The sequence below is a fragment of the Gopherus evgoodei genome, chromosome 7 (genome assembly GCF_007399415.2).
Source record: "Gopherus evgoodei ecotype Sinaloan lineage chromosome 7, rGopEvg1_v1.p, whole genome shotgun sequence".
Classification (NCBI taxonomy): Eukaryota; Metazoa; Chordata; order Testudines; family Testudinidae; genus Gopherus; species Gopherus evgoodei.
The window spans coordinates 83887914-83913103 of record NC_044328.1 but is presented as its reverse complement, the minus strand read 5'-3'; the positions used below and the strand labels follow the sequence as shown (position 1 = coordinate 83913103).

At 50.5% G+C, this 25190-nt stretch overlaps 1 protein-coding gene across 3 annotated transcripts in view; it reads left to right on the top strand.

The window, feature by feature from the left end:
* TEX264 (testis expressed 264, ER-phagy receptor) overlaps positions 1–25190 on the top strand; it is a 134606-nt gene that overhangs the window by 12349 nt on the left and 97067 nt on the right. For all 3 annotated transcript variants that reach the window (XM_030570672.1, XM_030570670.1, XM_030570671.1), the window contains one exon: positions 13366–13587. In XM_030570672.1, the coding sequence (XP_030426532.1) occupies positions 13366–13587 (222 nt within the window). The remainder of the gene's footprint in view (positions 1–13365; positions 13588–25190) is intronic.

Below are 25190 nucleotides of genomic sequence, written 5' to 3'. Positions count from 1 at the left end.
AGGCTGGGGTGTTGCTTGGGGTGTCCCAAAAGGTGTAACTAAAAGGAATGGGAGAATATTAACTAAAAAGTGAACAGTAGGAAAAACATCCTGCTAGGGTGGGGGATCTGTTAGGATGTGGAATCCACTCCCCAAGGGAGAGGAGAGAAGCCCCGTTGCTTGATTTGTTTCAGAGTGGTCTGGATAAAGCTCCAGTGAATGTCTAGCAGAGACTGATCCTTCCCAGGCTCCTGACTGGTGGATGAGATGATTCTCTGAGCACTGTTCGAGTGTGTAGGACAGATGTAGACACTGCAGTGATGGCCCCAATGCCCAAAGTCTGATTTTCATGCACTCACACAAGACTTGCCTCCCACATATCTGCAACTTGTTTTCTTGGTTCAGTGACTTGAATTTTGTGCAGACATGCAAGGTTTTAGAAGGGGAGGGAATGGCCATTCTGGATCTGTGTCAATATTGGTTTGTTATTTAGGCTCAGAATGAACATGGAGACATAGGAATTCTAGGCTGGATCAGACCCAGGGTCCTTCTAGCCTGCTGTCCCGTTTCTGACAGGAGCCACCACCAGGTGTTGCAGAGGAAGGTGTAAGAACCCTGCAGTAGCAGATGGGGATAATGTGCCCTCACATTAGTCTCATCCTGGTCTCTAAGGCCTGGTCTACACTACAGGGTTAGGTTGATGTAAGGCAGCTTACGTAACCCTAGTTGTCATTATGTGCACTACAGCCTTGCTCCCATTTATTTAAGTGTCCTACTACACCAACATAATAACTCCACCTCCATAAGGCCTATGTCAGTGTAGTTAGGGTGATGCAGTGTAGACACTGCATTGCTTGCATGGGCTGTTGACTGTCATTCTTGTCAATTTCACAGCTCCAGCATGGACCCGTGAAATTGACAAGAAAGCTGGGCTGTCACTGGGGTAGGTGAGGGGCTCCAGCCAAAGCCCGGCTGCCCCGGGGCTTTCCGCTCCTAGCTGGCCTGCAGCCACCCTGCTCGGACCCAGAGGGCAGCCAGGCTCTCACTCCAAGCCCAGCTGCTGCCCAAGCTCCCAACTCTTGAGCTGGGCTCTCTCGGCTCTGCACTCCCTGCCAGGAGCCCAGCTACCTCTGTGCTCTCAGTCCCCCACACTGCCCCTCTTAAGTCTTGGTAAGGAAGTGCACCATTGACGGAAGCGGGGTAGTGCGGGTATCAGCCCACCGCAGTAATTACCTAACGTAGGTTGACTTGTGTTTCTAGTGTAGACATGCCCTAATAAAAATTGGCTTAGTCCCTTCCCAAATTTTCATGTTTAATAACAATAACTCTGGCTCTTCTGACCATAATCATGTCCAATTCCTTTTTGAATCTTGGTAAATTCTTGGCCTCACCAACTTCCTACGCCAATTTCTTATTGCATGCCTGAATTAGTTTGTTACTTGTTTGTTTGACTGGCTTGGTGAGTTGAAGCGTTAACTATATGGGAGTACTTCATGTTGCTGGGCAGTGATTTCTGTCATTCTAGAATTGTTTAAATGTGAGGCACCTGTAGATTTGTGTATATGCGCACTTTTATTGTTTTTGACACCTGAAGAAGTAAAAAATAAATATTTGATCACATCACTGCTTACACCGCTGTTGTGCCTGTCTTGACCCTCAGGTCTTGAGCCTGGGGTCATGGGGAGCGGTTCCACTCAACCCTGCACCTGTTAACCTGGGACTCCTGAAGGCCAGCCCCAGTTTGAGGCTCCACCCTGAGGTCCTGTTGGCAGAGTCCCGGAGCAGCTGATTGGCTTGCTGGCCCTATGTAAGGCAGCAGCAGGATTGGAACAGGAAGCTGTTTGAACAACTGGGCTCCATCCTGCTCTGGACTGTTGTGCCTTGTGTTTCTGTCTCCAGCTCTTGCTTGATTTCCTGGCATCTTGACCTGGAGTGACTCCTGGCATCTGGCTTGTGATTCTGATCTCCAGTTTGTCTCCTACTTGTGATCCCTGGTATCCTGACCTGGCCTGACTCTGGTCCCAGTGTGGGTTCTGACTTCCCAGTATCCTGACCCAGCTGACTCTGTCTCATGACAGTGGACTGCAGCTCTGACCACTAAGTCTGGACGCCCATGACCTGCTGTGACAGCCTCATGAAAGGTTGAATTATTTGCTGTGGACATTAACTAACCACCAAACACTCTTTGAAACACACACACTTAGTAGCTCCTGGATGATATTTTCAGAATAACTGAGAAGGAATTTAACAGAAAAAAAATCAGTATTTGACACCAGTTAAAATCAGATACTTTCAATCCCGGTTGTAGAGCCAAGGTGGAAGAGGGAATGTCTTTTATTGGGCCAACTTCTGTTGGTGAGAGATTCAAGCTTTCATGCTCACACAGAACTCTTCTTCCGGTCACCCACTATTCTCTTGGGACCTACAATGCTAATCCCAAATATAGATCCCTATTGCCACCTGCTGGAGAAGGGTCTGAATTGCAGTTCCAATCCACAGGACAATCTTGATTCATGTATTATTCAAAGTAAACAGAATATTGCCTGCTAAATTCACTTAAAAATTAAAAATAACCCAGTGAGCTGCCAAGGCTGTGCTTGTAGCAGTTTGCTTTTTGTTTAACAAAATCCTCTCTACTTACAGCTTAATTTACTTCACTCAGTATTTATCTTTGTTTTATGTGCCTCAAAACAGGAATTGTGAGCACTTAAATAAAGTGATTGAAAGGATGTTTCATTTTCCTGGAGCTTGGCTTCTGCTGAAATGCTCTTTAGTCACTTCTTAAAGCAACAGTCTCAAAATCGTGACAGAGATTCCTGCAGCGACAGCGTGTGAGGAGATGTCTCTTTCATCTTTCAGACTCATCAGCACTTTAATAATTGAGCCACTGTCCCCAGGAATCATTCCAGGATTGGACCCTGCAGACTATTCTCCACAGCTGTGTCTAGTTCTAAATGTTTCAAGCAGTGGGGCTTCTGCACCGTCCCTTGGGAGACTGTCCCACAGTTGTATAGATCTCACTGTTAGCAAGCGTTCCCTGTTATTTTGGCCTAATTTGTCCTTTGCTCAATTTCAGCTGTGATTCCTAGTTATACTTTAAGGGATTGAATAATTCATCTCTTTCCAGGGCTTTACATCCTTCTAGAAACAATAGTCACATCTGCCTGGATGAAGTGTTCTCTGTATGTTTTCCCAGCCTTGTCAAGACTGTGTGGGCTGGTGTAGTGTAGATCCCTGGCATTCTGCAGATGGAGATCGACCTTTGAAAAAGCAGCTTTGGATGTGAAGTGGGGAGTCGAGTTCCATCCCCTAATGCTGGAATGTGTAACTCTGCAAGGAATCCAGAATGCTCAGCTGTGTCTCATAGGTCCTGTACCACTGACGGAGTCTCGTGTGGTTCAAGTGGCAGGTAATTTGGAGAAAATAGGGTCTGTTGAGTTATGTATCCTTTGTTGCCATAAAGTTCCAAATGCTTTGTAATGTAGTGACAGCTCTGAAATCCTAGGTGTCCAGGAGGTTATTGCAATCCACACGTGAATCTGTTTAGTAGTGAATCTCTTTATTACAGGAATCAGATAACAGTCCTGACCAGTTTTTCACTGATCCTTCTTTTCCAAAAGTTGCTCCATTCTCAGCTTTGCTCCAAAAATATGGTCTGGAGAAAATGTGGTGTTCTTTCCATAGCAGAGCTCCACACGCAGGTCTATTGTGTGGCAAAAGGTGGCAGCAATGTGCACTTTGAACCAGATCTCTGCTCTGTAGCACAGTAGCTAGCATTGCGAGAGTCCCTTTGTACATTTATAGTTGCCTTAAAAAAAAAAAAAAAAAAAAAAAAAAGAATATTCTTACACTGCGGCATCAAAATGCATCTCTAGGAGTGTGTGGGAGTGAGGGGAAGGAAGGGCAAGGAATCCTGCGAGGTACAGATCTGCTATGGGAAAACAGCACAGGCAGTTGAGAGAGAGAGAGCTCACAAAATTGGAGGCATGATTTCGAGCTGGATCAGGCTGAGATCACTTTGGGAAGTCCAGGGGTCGGCTAAAGGAGAGAGGGGAACCCTCCTACCACTGGTCTGCACTTGGGGAGCTTCATGGTGGAGCTGGTTTGCTGGTTCCTCCTTGGAGCAGAACAGCTGTGGGGTGTTTCCAATAGAGCCTGGGACTGGAGGAGGCCAAGGGCTGCACTCTTGAGGCCCTGTTGGTTGCATTAATGGAGAAGCAGGCCCAGTGCTGCTGAGCCCTCAGCCTCTGCATCCCAGCTGTCCTCCCCATTGATAGCATCATGCAGGAGGTGAGCGCCCCAGGCCTGCCTCGCTGCTTCTTCTCTTTTGGCTCATGCCTCTTGCAAGGAGGCGCGTGTCCCACAGAGTCCCCAAGGCAGGTGAAGCTGCCATAATTACCGCCTGACCAGATGGTCTCTGAGTTTCTGTATTGTAGAAAGAGGAATTGGAGATGGGCACTGTAACCCACTAGTGTAATTTGCACCTTCTGTCTGACTCACGCCACCCCCACCATAGAATCATGCACTAATTTGAGCTGATGCAGGCAAGATTAGTCACCTGAGGTGGAATGAGTTTGCGGGGCTCAGCTCTCAGTTCCTCACCAACTGTAGTTAAAGGAGAAACCCAGGACCAAGAGGGCACAGATGCTGTCTCTCTGCTTCATAAACATAGTGAATTTGGTGCTGCTGAAAGGGAACTGGGTTACCAGACCTGGAGCCTGAAGTCCTCTCTCCTAGAGTGGGGAGAGCAAAGGTGGCAGCTGTACAAAGCGTTGCTACACAGTTCTGCCAACATGCCCTGTGGGGCATGGTGGGATACCTTTCTCCAGGGTCGAGTCAGTCCTTGATACCTCTACTAAGCCTGGCAACAAGGATCACTGGGAACTAGCCTGAGATCCACCAACTCATTTTACGTAGGAGCCACAGACCGACATATCTCAGTTTTGGTCCCTCTTGGTCTGGATTTGATGAGGTGATCTAGAAGCGAAGGGCTCTCTTCCCCCATTACCTTGAGCCGGTCTATCTCCCCTGGAGTTCTCTGCTCTGTTGTCTCCTCAGAGGCTGATGAGGAGCTGTGCTTCCAGGGGCTCCTGAAGTATCAGGGATTGTGCAGCTATGATGGCTGTGTACAGTGGTATGTCCCTTGCATGAGCTGCCCTGTCTGTCTGTATTGGAGACTAAAATGCTGAGTGGGGGTCAGGCAGAGATCTGAGGGTTTGGAAGCAGCTGGTTGTAGGTCTGCAGGTTGTCTGTGATGTCTGATCTCTGATGGCTAAATGTCAGATAGTTGACCTATGGTTGCCTAAGGTAGTTGTATGATAACCCCAGCGGTATGCCTCTGTAGTGTGATTGACAAGCCCCTGTCTCCGACATGGACAGAGAGAGCTGTCTGGTGTGTGTGAGAACTCTGGGCTCTTATCTTCCTGATTCATTGTCCTCTTCCCCATCTGTGTGCACTGTCTGCCTCTCTCCTTTCTGCTGTGTAGGTCTTGTCTTTCCCCCTACCTTGTCTCTCTCTCAGGACTGTTTCTCCCCTGCGTGCTAGAGCCATTTGTCAACACGGTGATCAAACTGATGAGCTTCTAGGAACCACTTCCCCAAATGATTAAGTGGATTGTTCTTCAGGGGCCTCCTGGCTCGGTTCTCGGTGTAGGCAAGGGGACTTGGGGGAATTCGCCAATCCTTGAGAACTGCAGATTCTTAAGTAGGCAAACACACTGCAGTCTCCTCCTGAAGATATCATTGGAGTTGAGAACAGTGCATCTCCCTCACCCACCACTGAGCCTCAACCCAGATGTTCTCTATCCAGGAAGGAGAGGGGCCAGGGTCACAGGTTGTGGCCCTGACTGCGGTCAAAGCTTCCCTTGTCTGAATGGGCTGCATTCTTGGAAGGAGGCTGCTGGGTGGGGACTTGCTTTTTTTCTGGCCTCTGAGAACATCCCAGATGTGGTGTTATTCTCTTTAAGTTGATAGCCCCTTGTTCTGAGAGGTGTCATGTTCTGGGATTGTGCTGAGGCAGTTGCGGTTTGTGGAAACAGTCTGGAAACCCTCTAGTGCAGTGGATTTCAACCTTTTCTCGTTTGTGGAACCTGAAAAAATTTCAAATGGAGGTGCAGACCGCTTTGGAAATCTTAGATGTAGTCTGCGGACACCCAGGGGTCCACAGACCTCAGCTTGAAAACCACTGTTCTTTGGTAATGAAGCCTTTCATGGACCTCTTAACCATAGTCTGTGGACTCCAGGGACCCACAGACCACAGGTGGGAAACTGCTACTCCAGTGCCATGATTTTGCTCCCTCTCTGACAGGAGGAAAAAAGTCTCTCTGCTTTCTTCATGGTTTGAGAAAATTCCTTGCCACTGAGGCTCTGTCTAGCAGACCATGTTTTCCACCACCACTGCTCACGTTTCCTTTCTTCCTGCTTCTCCCATTGAACATCATCTGAGAATCATGAAGAGGAGCATGGACAGCAGGGCGGGAGGGGGAACTTGGGTACCAGTGTTCCAACAGCTGTAGACAGGGAGCGGTTCTGTGCTTCACTGATTCTTTTATTCCTTGGCCTTCTGGGTAGCTTCAGTTCTATCAACATATATTTTGGAATTCAAGCTTCGTCAGGAGTGGACCATGGCGGTGGCAGCCATCTGGCCCTTGTGTTGGCAGCTCCAGCAAAAAGGCCAAGGATTGAGGACCTCAGAGACAGTGCTCACCTCCAACTTCTGGGATCCCCATGCCAGGCTAGAGGACTGTTTTGTTCTAGTCAGTTACTTATTTGGCCCTGTGTCAGGATGTCTGCCCTGTACTTGCCCTGATAGGGTTAAAACCCAGCCTGAAGGGCTGCAAGGAAACAGCCAGTTAGGGCAAGTATCAGAGGGTAGCCGTGTTAGTCTGGATCAGTAAAAGCAGCAAAAAATCCTGTGGCACCTTATAGACTAACAGACGTTTTGGAGCATGAGCTTTCGTGGGTGAATACCCACTTCCTCAGATGCATGTGCATCTGAGGAAGTGGGTATTCACCCACGAAAGCTCATGCTCCAAAACGTCTGTTAGTCTATAAGGTGCCACAGGATTTTTTGCTGCTTTTACCAATTAGGGCAGTGGCTGCAGCAAATTAGGGCGGCAGCTGGACCAGCCAATCAGGACCCAGCCGGCCCACATAAAAGGAAGTTGCAGGCCAGAGCTTATGGTTTGCTGCAGGAAGCCCAAGGGAGGTGACTGGCTTCCTAGAGGGCTGCAGAGACTAGCACCCTGAAGAGGATTGCTAGGACTTGCATTGCAGGCCTGAGGCCCTGGGAAGAGGGTGAAGGAGCCAGAGGCAGGAGCTGAAGGTGCTGAGGCTGTGTGGAAATGGCCCAGGGAATTGAGACAGACTGCTGGAGAAAGAAAGAAGGGGCAGCGGGAAGCTGTTGTTTACAGAGTCCTTGGGCTGGGACCCAGAGTAGTGGGCAGACCTGGGTCCCCCTTCCTCTGAAGAAGCGGCCAGGCAATGGACTACCAAGCTGCTGCAAGAAGCGGCTAGACTGTTGCAGGAGGAGTCCCCTGGAAGAGGGGAACCCGGATTGTGATATGGCTGGAGTGCTGTGCCACGAGGCAGAGGCAGTGTGACTGGAACTGCAGTGGGTCTGCAAGTGGAGATGAGCACGGGAGAGCCACCACCATCGGAGGGCACACCTGCTGACCAGAACTAATTCCTGAAACGGTCAGCAGGAGGCGCTAGTGTGGTGAGAGAGCCCATGACAGGGCCCTCATCAGTGCTGTATCTAAGTGTCTGCCAGAAGTGTATTGAGAGCCATGGCTACCATCGGTTGTGCATGGTTCTTTCTTTCTCTCTTCTCCTCTCCAAGGATAAACTCTGTGTGTGGGGGGTTAGTTTGTTTTTTAAAAATAACGTAACGTACGACGGGGATGCTGCTGGAAGTGTTTGGAGGAGAAGCGCGCCCTGCCGTGAGGTGGAGCATGGTGAAGGGTCTTCGTTCCTGGAGGAATGAGGTTGTTCCACAGTGTTGGACGAACCCCCAAGAAAGCGCCGTCACCTGAGCAAAGCACCATATCCCTTGCGGTGGACAGTTCCACTGCTGCTGAACGCAGGGTGCTCTGCACCCACCAGCATCTCCCACACCCCAACTCACCTCTGCCTCTGCTCCACCTCCACCTCCTCCCCTGAGCGCGTCGCTTCTCCCACTAGCTCCCAGTGCTTCCCACCGCTAAACAGCTGTTTCATGACAGCAAGTGTTGGGAGGGAGGGGAGAGGAGAGGAGGGGGAATGCTGCGCACTCAGGAAAGAGGTGGGGCCAGGGTGGGGATTTGGGGAAAAAGTCCAATAGGAGCAGGGAGGGGGCGGAGTTGAGGCGGGGACTTTGGGAAAGGGGTTGGAATGTGGGCGGGGCAGGGGCAGGGCATGGATGGAGTTGAAGTGGGGCTGGGGGGGCGCGAGCACCCACCAGTGCCAGGAAAAGTTGGCACCTATGCTCAGTTCTGCATTTCCTTGGTGTCCAACACAAACAGTGCCGTCCTGCAGTGTTCTCAGGCCCTACCAGAAATCAGCCCCTGGTTGAAGAGGAAGCTGGCTGTAGATGTACCCAGGAGAGACTGAAAAGATGCTGGTATGAAGAGGGAAATGCTTTGAGAATTACCTTCCTGAAGAATGTCTCAAGGGCATTTGCTCTCAGCTTGTTAGGTAGGTCACAGCCTTGGGGTCCTTTTGTACTACTTAGTGCTATAGGATGATCAAATAATTATGGCAGCAAAGAATGCCCTCTTTCATATGTGACGAGCCAGGAGACTCAGCCCTTCCTATTGGATTCAGGCCTGACCATGTGATCTGTGCATTTGTGACTTCCAAACCTAATGAGTGCAACTCTTTGTGGCTAGGAATGAAGCCACACCCCCTGAAAAAGCTCCAGGTGGTGCAAATCACAGCAGCCTGGCTACTTAGCCCTACATGTTGCTGCAAACACCTGGCTACTGTGCCTGGCCTCCATTGATTTCAGGTCCAGTTCAAACCATCTATGGGAGTGACCCAGGCTACCTCAGTGATTACCCTTACCTCCCTGACTGTGACTTCCCAGGACAGCCACGTTCCGCCAAAACAACGGTCCTGCTGATGAGGCTCATGAGCATGGGAGGTGGAAATCTGCTGGGGACTGGCCCTCTGCTGTGAGACTAGCCTATGCACGAGATGAGAACGGGCCGGTGCATCATCACGCTCAATGCACAGCCCATTGCTGAGGCCGAGCTACCCCTCAGTGAGTTCTGCACGCACACACACATGAGTACAGGCCAGTCAAGTGATTTCTTCTACAGGTTGGAAAGGAAGCAAGAGAGAGGAAGTAGAGATACTATGGTGATGGCACCCCACTGCTACCCAGCTCCGCTAGCTAGCTATCATGTTGCTGTTGTGCAATGCGGATGCCTCCACAGGAGGGACTGGACTGAGACCTACAGCTTGCTTCATGTAGGTTGCAAAACAATCGGGGAAGGGCACAGTGTCCCAACTGGCCTGGTGGTCCCTATTGACCCTCTCATTCAGTAGCCAGCACTCTGGTTTCCTCTTCTGGAGTTTGCTCCAAGCAGGACTCTGCTCAGCTGAGCCTGCCTGCCAGCTGGGAAGCATTCAGATGATGGAGTGAGACAGACAAGCTTTTGGGTCTCTCAGATGGGGCCCAGGGAGTGTGATGGCTGTCCTCTGGGTGCCCACAAGCGTGCGTGGGTCTAGCGCAATCTCCCCTGGGTCCAGAGAGGGACTGATAACACTGTCGGCTGTTCCTGTTTTGAAGATGCAGCTATGTGGCTCAGGTTGCAACCTTTTACAGGGATCCTGCTTTATCTAGTGGAGAACTAGCGCTTTGGCAGGCTAGGTTATTATTGTATTAGGAGTCCTTTGCAACTCTGACACCACCACCCCCATGCCCTGCATTAAACCCTCTGTCGATGGCCACGGTTCTCATGGCTGAGGAGGATTAGGCTAGCCTGGCTTTCCTAGCAGGAGTGTTGTGACCTAGGTTTGCTGAGCAGTTCTATGGGGGTGGTAGGAAGATCCCAGAAGAGAGGAAAGCTGGTGCAGTGGTTACAGCACGAGACTTGGGAGTCCATGGTCCACCAACCTTCCTGCATGCAAGTCACAGATCCTCTCTGTACCTCAATGCCCTCCTCCCAGCAGGGTGGGGAGGGTAAATACGATCCAGGTTGGAAGGTACTTAGATATGGTGATGAGGGGCCAGAGAAGTACAGAAAGTAGAAGTAAATGATTTGTTTAGTTTGTTTCCCTTGAGCGCGACTCCATAGTGAATACCTTAACCGCTTGTTGTTTTTCCACATGTGGATCTGGATGTTCGTCGATGGCCAGTGGTGGGGAAGCCTTCCTTGAGAAGGGGCAGCTGTGGCAGAAGGGGCAGCTTGTGGTAGAAGGCTGCCGTTGTGTTCGCAGCTTAACCACTGATTCACCCTGTGGCCCTGGACAAACCACAGCTGCTCCATGCCTCAGTTTTCTCATCTGTTAATTGAGGGGTAATAGTACTTATGGTAACTCTAATTCTGGTGTGTGTTTCTTTCTGAGTGCTTGACTTGGAAGCCTAACGGATGTTCTTTTCATGGCCATTTTCTCTCTCTCGTCCATACATCGATTGAGTGGTTCTGCTCTTGGTTAGTCACATTGGAACACTGTTTCTTAGAGCCCCGCAGAGTGCTGTGGGGTTGTGGTGTGTGGTCTGTGTTAGCGTCTGGAGGGAGAATTCAGCTAGCTGCAGCCTAGAGTACGTGGGGGCAGGAAGGCTGTGGGCTAGGTTCATTTATCCATCAGACATCTGTTGACTGTAAAATTGATGCACATGACATTATGTATCAGGCTGAAAGTGTATCTGAAATATGCCATCCTGTTAGTAGCTGTTGATCCTGCTGGGAAAGGATGAAGTGGCTTCTGCTTGTGCCTTTAGACCTCTGGAATAGGAGTAGGGAAGTGGGACTGGCTAGAGAGAAAGAGAGGGAGGATCCAGGATGTGGGCTGAGCAGTGCTGAGTGAGGAACCCTATGAACATCTAAGGCTAGGGTGGGGGAGAGGGTTTGAGCTGATCATTTCTGTGGTATGGTTAATTTCTTTGTCAGTAAAGCTGAGCCCCAAGAAAAGGGTGAGTTTGGACTCTGCATAGTGTGTGTTCTGTGTCTGAGGTGAGAGCCGGTCAGGAAAGGTGCACACTCTTGTGTGACTTTCCATGTAGGCCCGTCTGGCAGTTGGGGGGCAGGCAAAGCAACGAACCCACCCCTTCCATCCATCCATCTCTGCCATAAGAAGGCGAACACCCAATTGACTGCATTGGGAGTAGTGTCCACTTATGGTGAACTGATTTGGGTCCAGGTAGAGACTGAATCAGTATAAGCTCTGCTCACTAGGCCCTTCTACCAGATGCCCAATTTGTGCAAATGACATTATTTGGCCACTTAAACCCATTCTCCAACCAACATTCCCTGGGCGAGTAACATGTCCTGCCCTTTGTGTCTGGATTTGCCTGTTTAGGAAGTACTGAAAATACCTTTCCCCACATCTCCCAGGCCGATTTAATATGCCAACCACTGGGTAAAATAAAGTAGGCCAGATAAGGCACTGTATGTAGCCCAGATGGCTGCGCTGGTTCTGGGGTTTGTCTAATATTCTGCCAGCAGATTCCTAAAAAGCCAGCATGCACCATGTGGTCCTCAGCTAGCAGGGTAGGAGAGAGTAGCCTGCTGCTGCCACCAGGGGCAGCTCTGGCTTTTTTGCTGCCCCAAGCACAGCAGGCAGGCTGCCTTCAGTGGCATGCCTATGGGAGGTCCACCGGTCCTGTGGCTTTGGCATACCCACCGCCAAATTGGCACCAAATTCGTGGGACCGGTGGACCTCCCGCAGGCAAGCCACCAAAGGCTGCCTGATTGCTGCCCTCGCAGGGACCGGTAGGCCACCCCCCTTGGCTTGCCGCATCAGGCACGCGCTTGGAGTGCTGGTGCCTGGAGCCGCCACTGGCTGCCGCTCACTTGTTGACATCAGCATGAATAGCTAGCATTGCTAGATAAGCAGCATTCGCTTATTGGGCCCTGTTTAATATTGTCCTAGCTGAGTTTGTCTGGCTCTTGCCCGCAACTGCAGAGGATTGAGAAGAGACTATAACATTCACACTCCGCTCATCTCTGTTGCTTTCCATCTGAAGATCTCAAAGCACTCTGCAGACATTAAGGCTCACAAGAAGGGAGGGCGGTAAAAGGGGGAAACTGAGGCACTGAACAGCTAACTGACTTGCTGAGGCATCATTGGTAGCACTGGGAATAGAATCCAGACCTCTTAATTCTGAGTCCTCTGCTTTCGACGAGAGGTAGAACTGAGGGTACGTCTTCACTACCGACCGTATCGGCGGGTAGCAATCGATTTCTCAGGGATCGATATATCGCGTCTCATTTAGACTCAATATATCGATCCCCGAACGAGCTCCTGTTGACTCCGGAACTCCACAAACGCAAACGGTAGCGAAGGCGACGGGGAGCCGCGGACGTCGATCCCGCGCTGTGAGGACAGTAGGTAACTCAGTCTAAGATACTTTGACTTCAGCTACGCTATTCACGTAGCTGAAGTTGCGTATCTTAGATCGATTTCCCCCACTAGAGTAGACCAGCCCTGAAATCCCATTACATATCCGGAGAGAGTAACATGGGTCTGACATAGGACCAGTACCTGAGCTCTCCTGAGTTCTGATTCTGGCTCTGACACTCACTCTCTTGGTGGCTGGGGGTCAGTCACTCCCCATCTTGGCCTTGTTTTCCCTATCTGTGAAATGGGGATCCTGCTCCCCTGGCACAAGGTAGCGGGCATTCGTTTGTCTGTGTTTGTGAAGTGTGCGGTGGGGGGAAGCTGACTCACAGGTTATCAGTTTCCTGAAGAAGATACAAAAAAGAAATAAACTGTACCTTCTAATTGGCTCAGCTCCACAGGGACATGTTCTCAGTGTGTCCCACCTTTACCCAATTGAGGACTGCATTTCCAATTCATTTACATTTGTTTTACATAAATTTTGCTTAAAACTAGTGCACACTCCCTACTATTTGTCTGTGTTTGTCTCTTCCTTGTATGATGAATAGATTGTTTGTGGGTCAAATTCATCAGCAGTTAGATTAGCTGACCAGCTTTGTCCTCACCCTGCTCTTAAGGGTGCAGCTTGCTAATGTGTAGGGTTTTGGAATGTCCCAGGCAGCTGCCCCCTAATTTCCTCTAGGTGTGTTATTCCTGTTCTGTGGGGGTGACTCCAGTATCTGGTGAATTAACAGGCTGTGGGGTTTCCAGGGCACCAATCTGTCCCTGGCAGGTGGATGTGGACCCTTATTAAATTCATAGCCTGGACCCTTCTCAGCCTTCATTCATTCATTTCTTTAGGTGCCACCTGAGAAATGCCGCTACATTGTGGGCTGCATCCTGAGCGAGGGGGAGGAGAAGCCATCAGAGGAGCTGATCCGACTCTTCCAGAAGTTTGGCTTCAAGATCTTTTCCTTCCCGGCTCCCAGCCATGTGGTCATGGCAACCTTCCCATTCACCACACCCTTCTCCATCCAGCTGGCGGTGAACCGTGTCCACCCGGCCCTCGACACTTACATCAAGGTGAGCGACCATTCCTTGCAGAATGTGTCAGTTTCATAGTGCAGCAATAAATGCCCTCTCCTGCCATTGGCTGTTGTGGATGCAGCTGGTAATTTACCTATAACAACTTCCTCTCACTCAGTCACGTGGCCTCAAGTCCTCTCTTGCTGTTAACCTATTGTATCTGCAACAGCCATCTTGTAATAATTTACTAGTCTTCTCCCCATTCAGACATATTGATTAGTTGATTTCCTGCTAAACGCACTGCCCTGTGGTTAGGAGTCTATCAGGTAAGTGGTGGTTCTGTGTATCATAACTAGACCTATGTGTCTGCCTCTCCATTTCAATTCCCTCCCCCTGCAGTGAAGGGAGCTGCAGTGCAAATCTCATTACTCCAGTGGGGATGGGTAGTGATCTCTAGCTGGTTTAGGGTTTAATAAGTAGTTTGGCTTAGAGTGTACTAGAAATATTTCTCCAATCTGGGTGTGCCCTGCTCTGTGTGTATATGTGGTAGGGCTCTATAAGCCAATAATGACCAGCATGTTGTTTGTGGAATTATTTTAGGTTCAACTCATTCTTTCTCTGGGAGGTGGTTGTCACTATGGAGAACAGCTCCATCAATGACTGTTTAGCCAGGACGGGCAGGGATGCAATCCCATGCTCTGGGTGTCCCTAGCCTCTGATTGCCAGAAGCTGGGAGTGGATGACGGGATGGATCACTCAATAATTGCCCTGTTCTGTTCATTCCCTCTGTAGCACCTGCCATTGGCCACTGTTGGTAGACATGATAATGGGTTAGATGGACCATTTGTCTGACCCAGTATGGCCTTTCCTATGTTCTTCTTACTACAGCCTCCTGGGTTAGGGTGGTGTGCTGGATATGGGTGTGTGTGTATCCCTTTATCCCAGGTCTTCTGGGAATCTCCTGCTCCATTACATTTTCTTTCATATCTCCCTGCCAAGCTGTAATGTCAAATCTCCTAACCTGAGGCTCCCAGCTTTATCCTCCAAGTCCTAGACTTCCTCCCCTAAAGCTTCTTCGTAGCTGTCAGCTGAAGACTCTTCCCCTCTCTGCACTTTGCCAAGGCTGTTCCTTTCAGTTAGTGGGTTCCACTGCAGGCTACTCCCTTGAAGTTTTAGACTCCTCTGGATTTCCAGCATTCCCCCATCCAGGGAGCACCCATCTCAGACATGGGAGCAGAGCTGCGTGGAGAGGGACCTTGCACCTGGCAAGGAAAATATTTTCAGGAAGTAGAGTTCTGCAGAGTAGGCTGAGACTTGAGTACAGGCCCCTGGAACACTGAGCCTGCACAGTGGAAACGTTCAGGAATTTTCATTTTTAAATTTTGTTTTGAATGGGCTACTCACTGATAAGACTGGCTAGAAACAGAGTGATTTCATGCAAGAGTGCACACCTGGGGCTCTGGGTTTGCATCTCGGTCCTGGCAGCACCCCCTCTCTTCCGTTCCTGTGGCATCTCAACTTTGACCTGCACCTTCCTAGCTATTTCAGACCTAGGTCTCGGGATATGCAGTGAGGCAGTAGGACCCTGTAGGTAGATGCAGGGCTATTCTGTTGACTCTTGCTGGATGCTAGATCTATTGGGCCACCTTAAGTCCAATCAAGGTGTATAAAAGGATGTGTGTGTTTCTGATTGGAGAGAGAACTGGGGTTTGGGCTGGTAGGGGCCCTCCCCAGAAGCCCCCAGGAACACCCAAGCTGGGAGAGAAACTTAGGCTGAGTTTTGATTTGTTATTTAACACAACAATGGAGGGAAAGCCAAGGAGGGGTGAGTTGGGATTATCCCCAGTGTGTATATACTTGATAAGCACAGGGTGGGGACTCTGCCAGGGTACAGGCCTCTCTTGGACAGAGATGGTTTGTTGTGGCTATTTACGTTGGTGGCTTAGTGATGTGGACAAATGGAGATGCCAAGGAAGCACCAGCCTCCTTTGAATGTGGGGGGCCTGCACCAGGGTTTGAAACTGGGTCCGGAGTGGGGGAGACGCCAGCGCACTCGCCTTGCTGTAGTACCTACCCATTGAATGCCAACATTTTCATCCGTTCAGATGGAAGCAACTATTTATAAACCTCCAGTTCCTGGCACGAATCCCAGCCCTGTGGGAAACAGAAATATCTTATTCCTACTTTGTGCTGCAGGATGCTGCCTCAGCCAGTGTGTACCCAGTGGGTCTCTTCTGTCCTTGGGCAGATTCCAGTGGGGGCCAGCAGGGGGTGCACTATTCAGGCTCTGAAGGATGGGCTCTGGAGGGTGGCAGGGAATCAGGAGAACAGAACACTTGTGCCATTCCCAGTTCTCTGCCCTCTTCCTGTTCTTGTAGCTCAGCCTTCATGGTAGCTCCTGCTGGAAATGTTCTTGCCTGCATATTTATACCTGCCTCTGGAAATCTGCACTACATGCGTCTGACGAAGTGGGTATTCACCCACGAAAGCTTATGCTCCAATACGTCTGTTAGTCTATAAGGTGCCACAGGACTCTTTCTCCCCTTTGGAAATGTCCACTTGGGCTGCACATAACAGGGGAGGAGGTGGGTTACTTAGGGTCAGGGGTAGCAATGCCGTGGGACCATACCATGAGACAATTCCCCTGAGTGACTCTGCCAGCCCTGGGGCAGGTTGTCAAGGTAACACGGGGGGGTGGGGGAGGGCTGGGAGAGCATCAGATTTGTTAAAACAGTGCTTTGTGGTGCAGAGATGACATTTCCTTGCTCCAGGAAAGGTCCTGGAGAGCGCATCTGTCACATAAGAGATGAAATCATTAGAGCTAAAAAGAGAGCCACAGATTGTGCTTGGAACACCTGGCAGCTTTTTAATGAGAGCTGCCTTTCTGTTTAAAAAAAATCCAACATCTAGGGATCTTGGGCGTTCAAAGCAAATAGAGAGTAGGAGCTTGTCCTGGACAAAACTGTTGCCTTTGAATCGGCAAGGCAGGACTGGCTGTGTTCAGGCGAATATCTCCCAACTCACATGTGTTCTTAGGGTCACTGGAGTGTGTCCCGGTCAGGATCTGAAGCCGGGAGCAGCAGTTGAGATGGGTTTTGTGTCTCAGCCCCCTACTCCGGGACTGTCAGGGATGGGAATCGGTCATCCTGTCTTGGAGAACTGGAGAGGCAGGTCACATCAGAGGTTGTCCTGGCACCTGATCATGAGCCATTGGCCAGTATCAAACCCTGCTTCCTTTGTAGGAGAATCTTAAGATCGGCCTAAGCCTGTTCCACCCCCAGTTTGGAGCAGCAAGTATTTATATTGTATGTGGCACTTTTTACCTGTAGATTTCTAAGCACTGTCTAGAAGCCCACCCTTCTAAAAGCATGTACCCACTATTATCCTTGGTATGCTGATAGGGGCGGGGGGATCCGAAGCCAAGTTTACAGTGGCAGAGGTAGGAATAGAACCTAGGAGTCCTGACTCCCACTCTCCTGTTCTAGCCGGTAGGCAGAAGATGGAGGGCTGGGGTGGGGAACACGAGGGGATTTGTTGGCCCTCGAGGGTACATCTCAGGATAAAGCAGGTATGTGTGGTGCTTTGCTGTGAGTTCTCTCTCAGTAACCGCCACACCTTTCTGCGGGTGAGGCCAGAGTTTTCGCACTCGGCGAACCTCAGCAAGATTCCCCTCATCTCCCTCCAACTCCCCAGCATTTACTTCTGAGCTGTGGCTCATGCTGGGCCTCCGCTGCCTGGATGCCCCCATGCCAGTGGGACTGAGAAGTGGTTACAGTGGCAGGGGCTTACGCTGGAAGTGCCCTAGCAGGATGTGGTGCTAGGAGCCGTTCTGAAATTTCCTCCAGCCTCAACTGTTTCCGCGCTCATGAGCAAGGGCTCGGTGAGTGTAACAGTGGCTAGATCCAGGCATGGTATAAGAAAAAACTCTGCCAGCTTCTGTAGGCAGTTGTGCCAGTGCCCGTGATTTCCAACTTGCAGAACACCCCCCCTACACACACACACTATTTCAGTTCTGACTGTGTCAGTCTCTCTTCATCCTGACCTGTGGCCCCTGCTATTCTAGTCCTGGGCTTCCCACAACCCTGGGAGCCTCACACATCCCTGCCAATGCACCATGATCCTGACCTGCAGCCCCTTGCTGTTCCAGCCCTAGGTTCCCCACAGCTCTGCCAGTGCCCCTCAGTCCTGACCTGCAGCAATGGGGCTTGTGTTGAGCAGAGACCGTTGTCCTTGTAAACCGTGTGGTTGTTTGATGTGAACAGGGCCTAGGAAATGGGCTTGTCACCAGTCAGCTCCTTTTTGCTTGTCACCTCACCCAGGTTTGCTCCTGAGCCTTCAGAGATGTCAGGCTCATGCCTTCTCCCTCCCTCGTATGGCGAGCCCTCTCGCTTAGTTCCCTTTCCCAAGGTGTAGGAGGCGTCTCTGGGTTTCGGAGGCCAGGACAAGTCAGAGTTCCCCCCAGGTGCTTTTCCTGAAATCTGAGGTGTGCCAACACTGGCACTTCAGTGGCATCTGCTCCCCCGACACCTGTTGGCGAGGCAGGGGGGAAAAATCAAGCGAGAAACTTTCATGCAAGCAGGTGACCTGTGCACCATTTCTAAGGGGAATTTGTGTTGCCATGGAGACAGCTTCTCCAAAGAGCTCCCAGCCCCCCTACTTCCCTTGAAGAGCCCAAGGCGCGGGCGAGAGAGTTTGGGAATGTCAGGTTTGAAAAGATTCTTTTAATGAGAGTCGGAGGGCAGGCGTGCTGAGCGCAGGAGACCCTCTCTCTGCTGTGCCATCCCCGCGGGAGCTGCAGAGCCAGAGAATGGGATTAGCAGAGAGAAGAGGCATCAAAGGGCTGAAATGCAGCCTCCACTGGCTTTCAGGAGAGAAGGCATTAGTGCAAACGGATTGGAGCCCTTCAGAGGGGAGGCCAACTTAGCAGCCCTGTAATGAGGAGAAGGAGCCGGGAGAGGAGGGGTGGAAGATGGAAGAGAGACGAGGTGGAGCCAAAGAGACTGAGGGAAGCAGGAGGCGAAGTGGGGAGTGAGACTGATGGGGAGAGTAGGGGGCAGGAGAAGTGAGGAATGCAGGTGTTGGCCGTCGTGTGAGGCTTCCTGGGAGTGCCCAGGGCTGGGAGGCCCCTCGCCGCCACCTGCCCTTAGCTTGTGGAAGCCTTGTCTGAGCTTGCTGTGGGTCAGCTCCACAACCCCCTGGACAGTGCAAACCCTCTCGGCCCTGCAGGCCCTGCTGGCATTTTGCAGGTGGGTAGTTGGCACACCCCAACCCTTGAGCCTCCTGAGCATCGCCCAGGAGCAGTGGTCCCCAACCTTTTGAGGGTCATGCCCCCCCCTTACTGCTGTCTGTTCCCCCTGCCCCCAGGGCTGGGAGCAGGGCTGCTACTGTGGACAGGGGTAAGGGGGCCACAGATGGATGGGGCTGAGACTGGGAGAGGGGCTGGAGCTGTGGTGGGGGAGGGAGCAGAGCCATAGCCAGGCTGGGGGTGGCGTGGGGGGGCAGCATCCAGGCCTGTGGCCAGATGCGGCTCTGCTCCCAGTCACTCTCCCAGCCTCAGCCCTGGGCCTGGAATGGAGCTGTAGCCAGTGGCCGAGTCTGAGGGTGGGGCTGGGAGCATAGCTGCACCAAGTCTAGGGGTGTGGCTGTGGACAGGACTGGAGCAGAGCTGGGGGTGGGAAGGGGCTGGGTGGCGCTCCCTCCTGAGGCCCTGTGGTGGCTGGAATGGGCCCTGCTGCACCCTCTCCCCCGAAGGTTCCTCTGTGCTCCTCCAGTGGGGCACGCCCCACAGTTTGGGGACCTCTGCCCTGGAGTGTCCAGCCCCTGCTCCACTGGACATTCACAGTGTTCATGGGTTCATTGCTTAGAATCATAGAATCATAGAATATTAGGGTTGGAAGAAATCTCAGGAGGTCATCTAGTCCAATCCCCTGCTCAAAGCAGGACCAATCCCCAGCTAAATCATCCCAGCCAAGGCTTTGTCAAGCCGGGCCTTAAAAACGTCTAAGGATGGAGATTCCACCCCTGTCCCCCCAGGTAACCCATTCCAGTGCTTCACCACCTTCCTAGTGAAATAGTGTTTCCCAATATCCAACCTAGACCTCCCCCACTGCAACTTGAGACCATTGCTGCTTTTTCTGTCATCTACTACCACTGAGAACAGCCTAGCTCCATCCTCTTTGGAACTCCCTTCAGGTAGTTGAAGGCTATTATCAAATTCCCCCTCACTCTTCTCTTCTGCAGACTAAACAAGCCCAGTTCCCTCAGCCTCTCCTCATAAGAAACGGTACAGCACAGCGTACCAGTTCCCCCTCAAATCACCCCCCTGCTGAATGCCCAGCACTGAGATGTGCTTATAGTGAAATCAAATGTTAGTTCATTTATCAAAGCAGAGAGGTTCATGTCAGAGCAAGTAGAAGTGGTGGAAACAGTTACATATAAAATAACAACACGCATTCTACAGCCTAGCTATTCCCATGTCTTGTAGAGTGGTGTTCACCCCAAATCCTTGCAGCACTTTACAGCCAGGCTGGCTGTGACCCACCTTTTGTGAGCCAAGGATTCAGTTTATTCCTTTGCACTCCAAGGCAGACCTGAATAGTCCTTGTTCCTGAACAGGACACACTCGCCTGCTGTTTGTTTCATCCTGTCGATTATGCAGTGTCTTTATTTGCACCTGACTCAGTATGCAGCTAGATCTGCAATACATAAATGGCCCGACAGGGAGATAGGTGTCTGTGACCTACTGCCTGAAAGGAACATCTCTGAGGTGTGTCACTTTCTGGTGATCTGCCTCAACTCCTAGGGCTTAAGAACATAATTATCAGGATAGATACAGAACATCTTCAGTATGACCTATATATCCATTTCCCAGTGATTACCAGTGGGCTACTGGCTCTTGATAGAGTCCTCACCTGCCACCTTCAACCCAAGGGATCCCTGTAAAGCCCTGTGCACCCCTTGTTCCAGGGGATCCTGGGTCATGGGGAGGCAGTGTGCAGGAGCGGAGGTGGTGATGGTGGGTGAGAAGATTCAAGGGAGTGAGGAGTGTGAGAGGATAGGAAGGGGTGGGGATGAGTCCAGGCTCCCACGGTGAAGCCATATCCAGGGTTGAAAGAAGGACTAAGGCAGCAATTGCGAAGTGGAACTTGTGAGAGCAGGGAGGGAGCCCAGGCAGCAAGGGGAAGAGAGATAAAGAGGGGCACTCATAGCCTCCCTTTCACTGGCGAGGCCACGTCTAGGGCAGCTCGGAGGCCGTGTTGAGTTGGTCAGTGCTTGGATTTGCCTGGGAATTGTCAGAAAGCTTGCAGATACCCAATAACGTGGCATCCTGGGACTGTAGCCCTCTTGCAGATACGATGTCTTAGAGCTGTCAGTGCAGTCCTGGGTATCACAGCAGTCCCCATTCCCATCACTCCAGTGGGAGCTGTCTCCAAGGAAGGGGTGCTGCTTTTTATCAGTCACGGTGCCTGGCTCTGTCCCTGGGCACCCACTGAAGCACATCTGCCTCTAGGGTGGGGTGTAGCTGCTGTGTGGCTACACTGCACCTCGCAACAGCTTTCGTTAGTCTAGCCTCATTAATATAATTGCTGTGTCTGGAGGGTGGGTGTACAGAAAACTCCTCAGAAGGTCGGCAGAGACCCAGCAGGACCCATTTCCTGTAGGCAGGAAACCATCCGTAAAGAGATGGGCAGAGACCAAGCAGAACTCGCCTCAGATAAAGCTGCGAGGAATCAAACCAAGGTTCCATGGTGAGGGTGAGCGTTTGAACCCCGGCACCATCACTCTTCCTGGTAGTTCTCTCTTGGCACCCTGCACTTAGGGGTGGCACATCTCCCATGCATTCAGCACTTTGACTGTAACGGCACTTGACAGCCATGGAGTTCGAGAGGAAAGGGACAAAGACCACTTGGGGCCAGTCTCTGGAGAAGCAGGGATGTGAAGAAATCCTTTCCATTGGACTGCAGCATCCAGTTGGCATGTCATTTCCCTGGCCTGAATCGTCTTTAAGGTAGCCTGTGAGCCATGTTTCCCTGAGAACAGCTGCAGACACTTGCTTGAGTATTTTGCCACCTGCATCTTCAATAGCACCATCACTTATCATCTCTTAGTGCTGTCCATCCAAAGAGCATCTTACAGAAGTGGATGGGTTACACCTCACAACACCTCTCCCTCCTGCAAGGTGGGTATTACCCTCATTTTACAGATGAGAAAACTGAGGGGCAGAGTTATGAAGTGCCATGCCCATGGCCGCACAGTGATGCAGTGGCAGAGCTATGAACAGACCCCAGGAGTCCTGACTCCCATCCTTCTGCTCTAACTATTAGCAGCACTGCCTCATCTATTGTTCTCTTGGTCTTCAGAAACGGACTCCCAAGTGCGCACAGTCTCATCAAATGGGATCCTCCTTGTATGCTGCCACTGCTGCACTGTACTCCATGTAGCCGTTGACGCAGAGTGCAGAGCTGGGCCCAGCAGAGCGAGGGTTAATGCAGCGCGAGATGCACAGATGCTGTGACAACGTCTAGGTGGCCCGGGGGATGTGAGAGTCGGAGAGTGGGATGTGCTGATCCTGGCGGCTCTGGCGTGCTTGTGCTCTCTTCTCTTCCCAGCTGCCAAGTCCCCACAGTAGCAGGTCACAGAATGCAAATGAAAGCTCCTCTGAAGACTCTCTCCCAGGGCAAGCATTTCTAATGGCACTGCGAGCAGGCTATTAAACTGTAACCTCCTGCCATTTCAGGGAGCGTTGATTCCTGGCATGGGTTTAATTAGCCCTCTGTGGCAGTCTGCGTGGGCCTGTGGGCTGAGCACACAAGTGTCTCCCCAAATTCAAACTTGCCATTTGAAAGCCTGGAGGCCCTGCAGCTTCTGCCCCTGCGGCTCCTCAGGCAGCCTGCGAGGTGTTTAATTGCATCCTTGCAGGGAAGTCCATCTGGTTTTGACAGCTCTCAGCTGGGAATGCCCTAGTTTCCAGCCACTTTTGCGTGGACAGGTGTCCCTGTTACAGCAGTTGGCTCGAGCTGGCCCCATTTGTTGCAAGTCTCACCAAAGAATCTAGACGGGTATAGGCCACAGAACTTGTGCTCCTTCCAGGTCAGGAGTGAGTCATAGAGTTTAAGGCTAGAAGAGACCACCAGATCATCTAGTATTGCAGGCCACCATCCCCACCCATCCCCGGCACTCCAAGCCCAACAAACACAATTAGACCCAAATACTACTGTCCTTGGGACAACAACAACTGAACTGTTGTTTGCCAAGGCAGAGACCAAGAGAGACCGAGGTGCACCTGTGTGCCAGGCCCATGTGATAGCAGGAAATTGATTAAGTGAGGCACATTGATGAATTGGGGTAGGAGATGCTCATGCTGTGGGTACAGAAGGCTTTAGTCTCCCAGAGCTGATGTTCTTGCACCTTTCCACATAGCTCTGGTCTGGGGCTCAGAGCACCACCTCCCGAGTCTGTCTCTGCCACTGATATAACACTTTGGAATAAAAATCCCCAGAGCACTGAAGTTCCATTTTTCATAAGTGACTCAGAACTCTTAGTCCAGTTGACTGTCTGGGAGACTGAGGCTTCTAAGTGAGACTTTTGAAACTGGCTTTTGGTGTCTTAAATTATTCAGGCCTTTTTGAAAACGTTACCCTTGAATTCCAGTGAAATCCATTGCAGATTCCCCTTCGCTCCCATTGTAACACCTTCACTGCCCAGGTAAGTGGGGTGAGAATGCTCTGCACTCAACAGGCACCCTGGGTGCAATTAATTCATGCTAGAATACCACATTTGGGTCCATGTGTCTCTTTGTAGCAAGATGGATTGATTTAAATCAAGGCAATTTAAATAGTGATTTAAATCACTGACCGGAAAGCCTTGATTTAAATCATTGATTTGAATCCACATTTCCATTTGTGCTTCAGTTAGTTTGTAAAGAAAGGTGCATTCTCATTGGTTAATATAACCATTGAACCATGTTGATTTATAACTAAATAAAATCTCTGCACTAGATTTGGTACATCTTTTTCCTGCCTAGAAGGATACACTATATCTATACACAGTTATTTATGAGATTATGTAGCTTAATATTTTCAGAGTCTTATTAATTACTTGTATATTTTTAGTATGTTAAAATGGTGACTGATATATTGCTTCTTTACTAGATAACTAACATTTTGCTGATGATTTGTTTAAAGCTGCATTAGGGTGGTAAACTGGAATTTAATTAAACACACTAAACAGCATATAAAATGCATTTTTATTAAACAAAACAAACCTTTAATATAGTACCTGGCCTCTTGTACCATATTTATAAAGCTTGACCTCAAAAGCTAGATTTCCCCCAATTCTGTCTTTATATAGAAAAGCAGCCTTTAACTCAAAGGTTTTGCTAGAGGCTCATGAATTCATCGTATTTTAAATAAAAATAATCTTTTAAGAGATTCTGATAAGTTTAATCCTGAACATATTTTGTGTTCACTTCAGATTTCATTTTAAACAGATTCATTTTTAAAAAGAGAAATCATTAATTTAAATAACAAAATCAAAACAATCTAATTTAAATTAAAAATCATTGATTTTTGTCCACCCTGCTTAATACCAAGGTGTATGTGGCTGACATAAATCCACATCCATCTGAATCCAAGGGGTTGGTATTGTTTGAGAGGCTATTCTGAGACTCTTTTAAAGGGTGGTTGTTTGAGGGTCACCTGGAGTGTTCCGGGGTTCACAGTGAATAGCGGAACATGCTGGTTGTGTCGTCTTGGTGACGGTAACCGTCATGTGGCAGAACATAAGAAATGCAGGGAGAAATTCTCTTTAGTCTAGGAAGCCGAGTCAGGAATTTGATGGCATGGAGTCACATTTTGCCCTGGTGTAAGCGGGTGGAGTGCCTATTGAATTCATTCATTGGGCTGGATCCTAGCAGGGCTGAACTTGAACTTTAGCCAGATTGGACCACCCCTTTTGGGTCTGTAAGATTGAGCTGTGATTCCAGTGCGAGCAGGGTATGTCAGCCCTGCTGCTACAGGCATTGGATGCGGCTGGAAAGCACACAGATCACACAAAAATGGCTGATAACTAAACCAGCCTGGTCTGAATCCCTACTATAATTAAGGAATAGGCTTGTTCCAGTTGCTAGAGCCAAGGTGGGCAAATTTTTTGGCCTGAGGGCCACATCTGGGCATGGATATTGTATGATGGGCCATGAATGCTCACGAAATTGGGGGCTGGGGTGTGGAAGGGGATGAGGGCTCCAGCTCTGGGATGGGGCCGGAAATGAGCAGTTCAGGGTCCAGGAGGAGGGGGCTCTGGGCTGGGGCAGCAGGTTGGAGTGTGTGGGGAGAAGGTGCAGACTCTGAGGTGGAGATGAGAGGTTGGGAGTTCAGGAAGGTACTTTGGGCTGGAACCGAGGGGTTCAGAGGGTGGCAGGGGGATCAGGGCTGAGGGTCAGGGGTGCAAGCTCTGGGTGGCGCTTATCTCAAGCAGCTCCCAGAAGCAGTAGTATGTCTTCCCTCTGGCTCCTACACAGAGGAGGAGCCAGGTGGCTCTGCATGCGGCCCGGGCACAGGTGCTGCCCCTGTAGCTCTCACTGGCTGCGGTTCCTGGCCAGTGGGAGCTGTGGGGTTGACACTTGGGGCAGGGGCAACATGTGGAGCCCCCCGGCTGCCCCT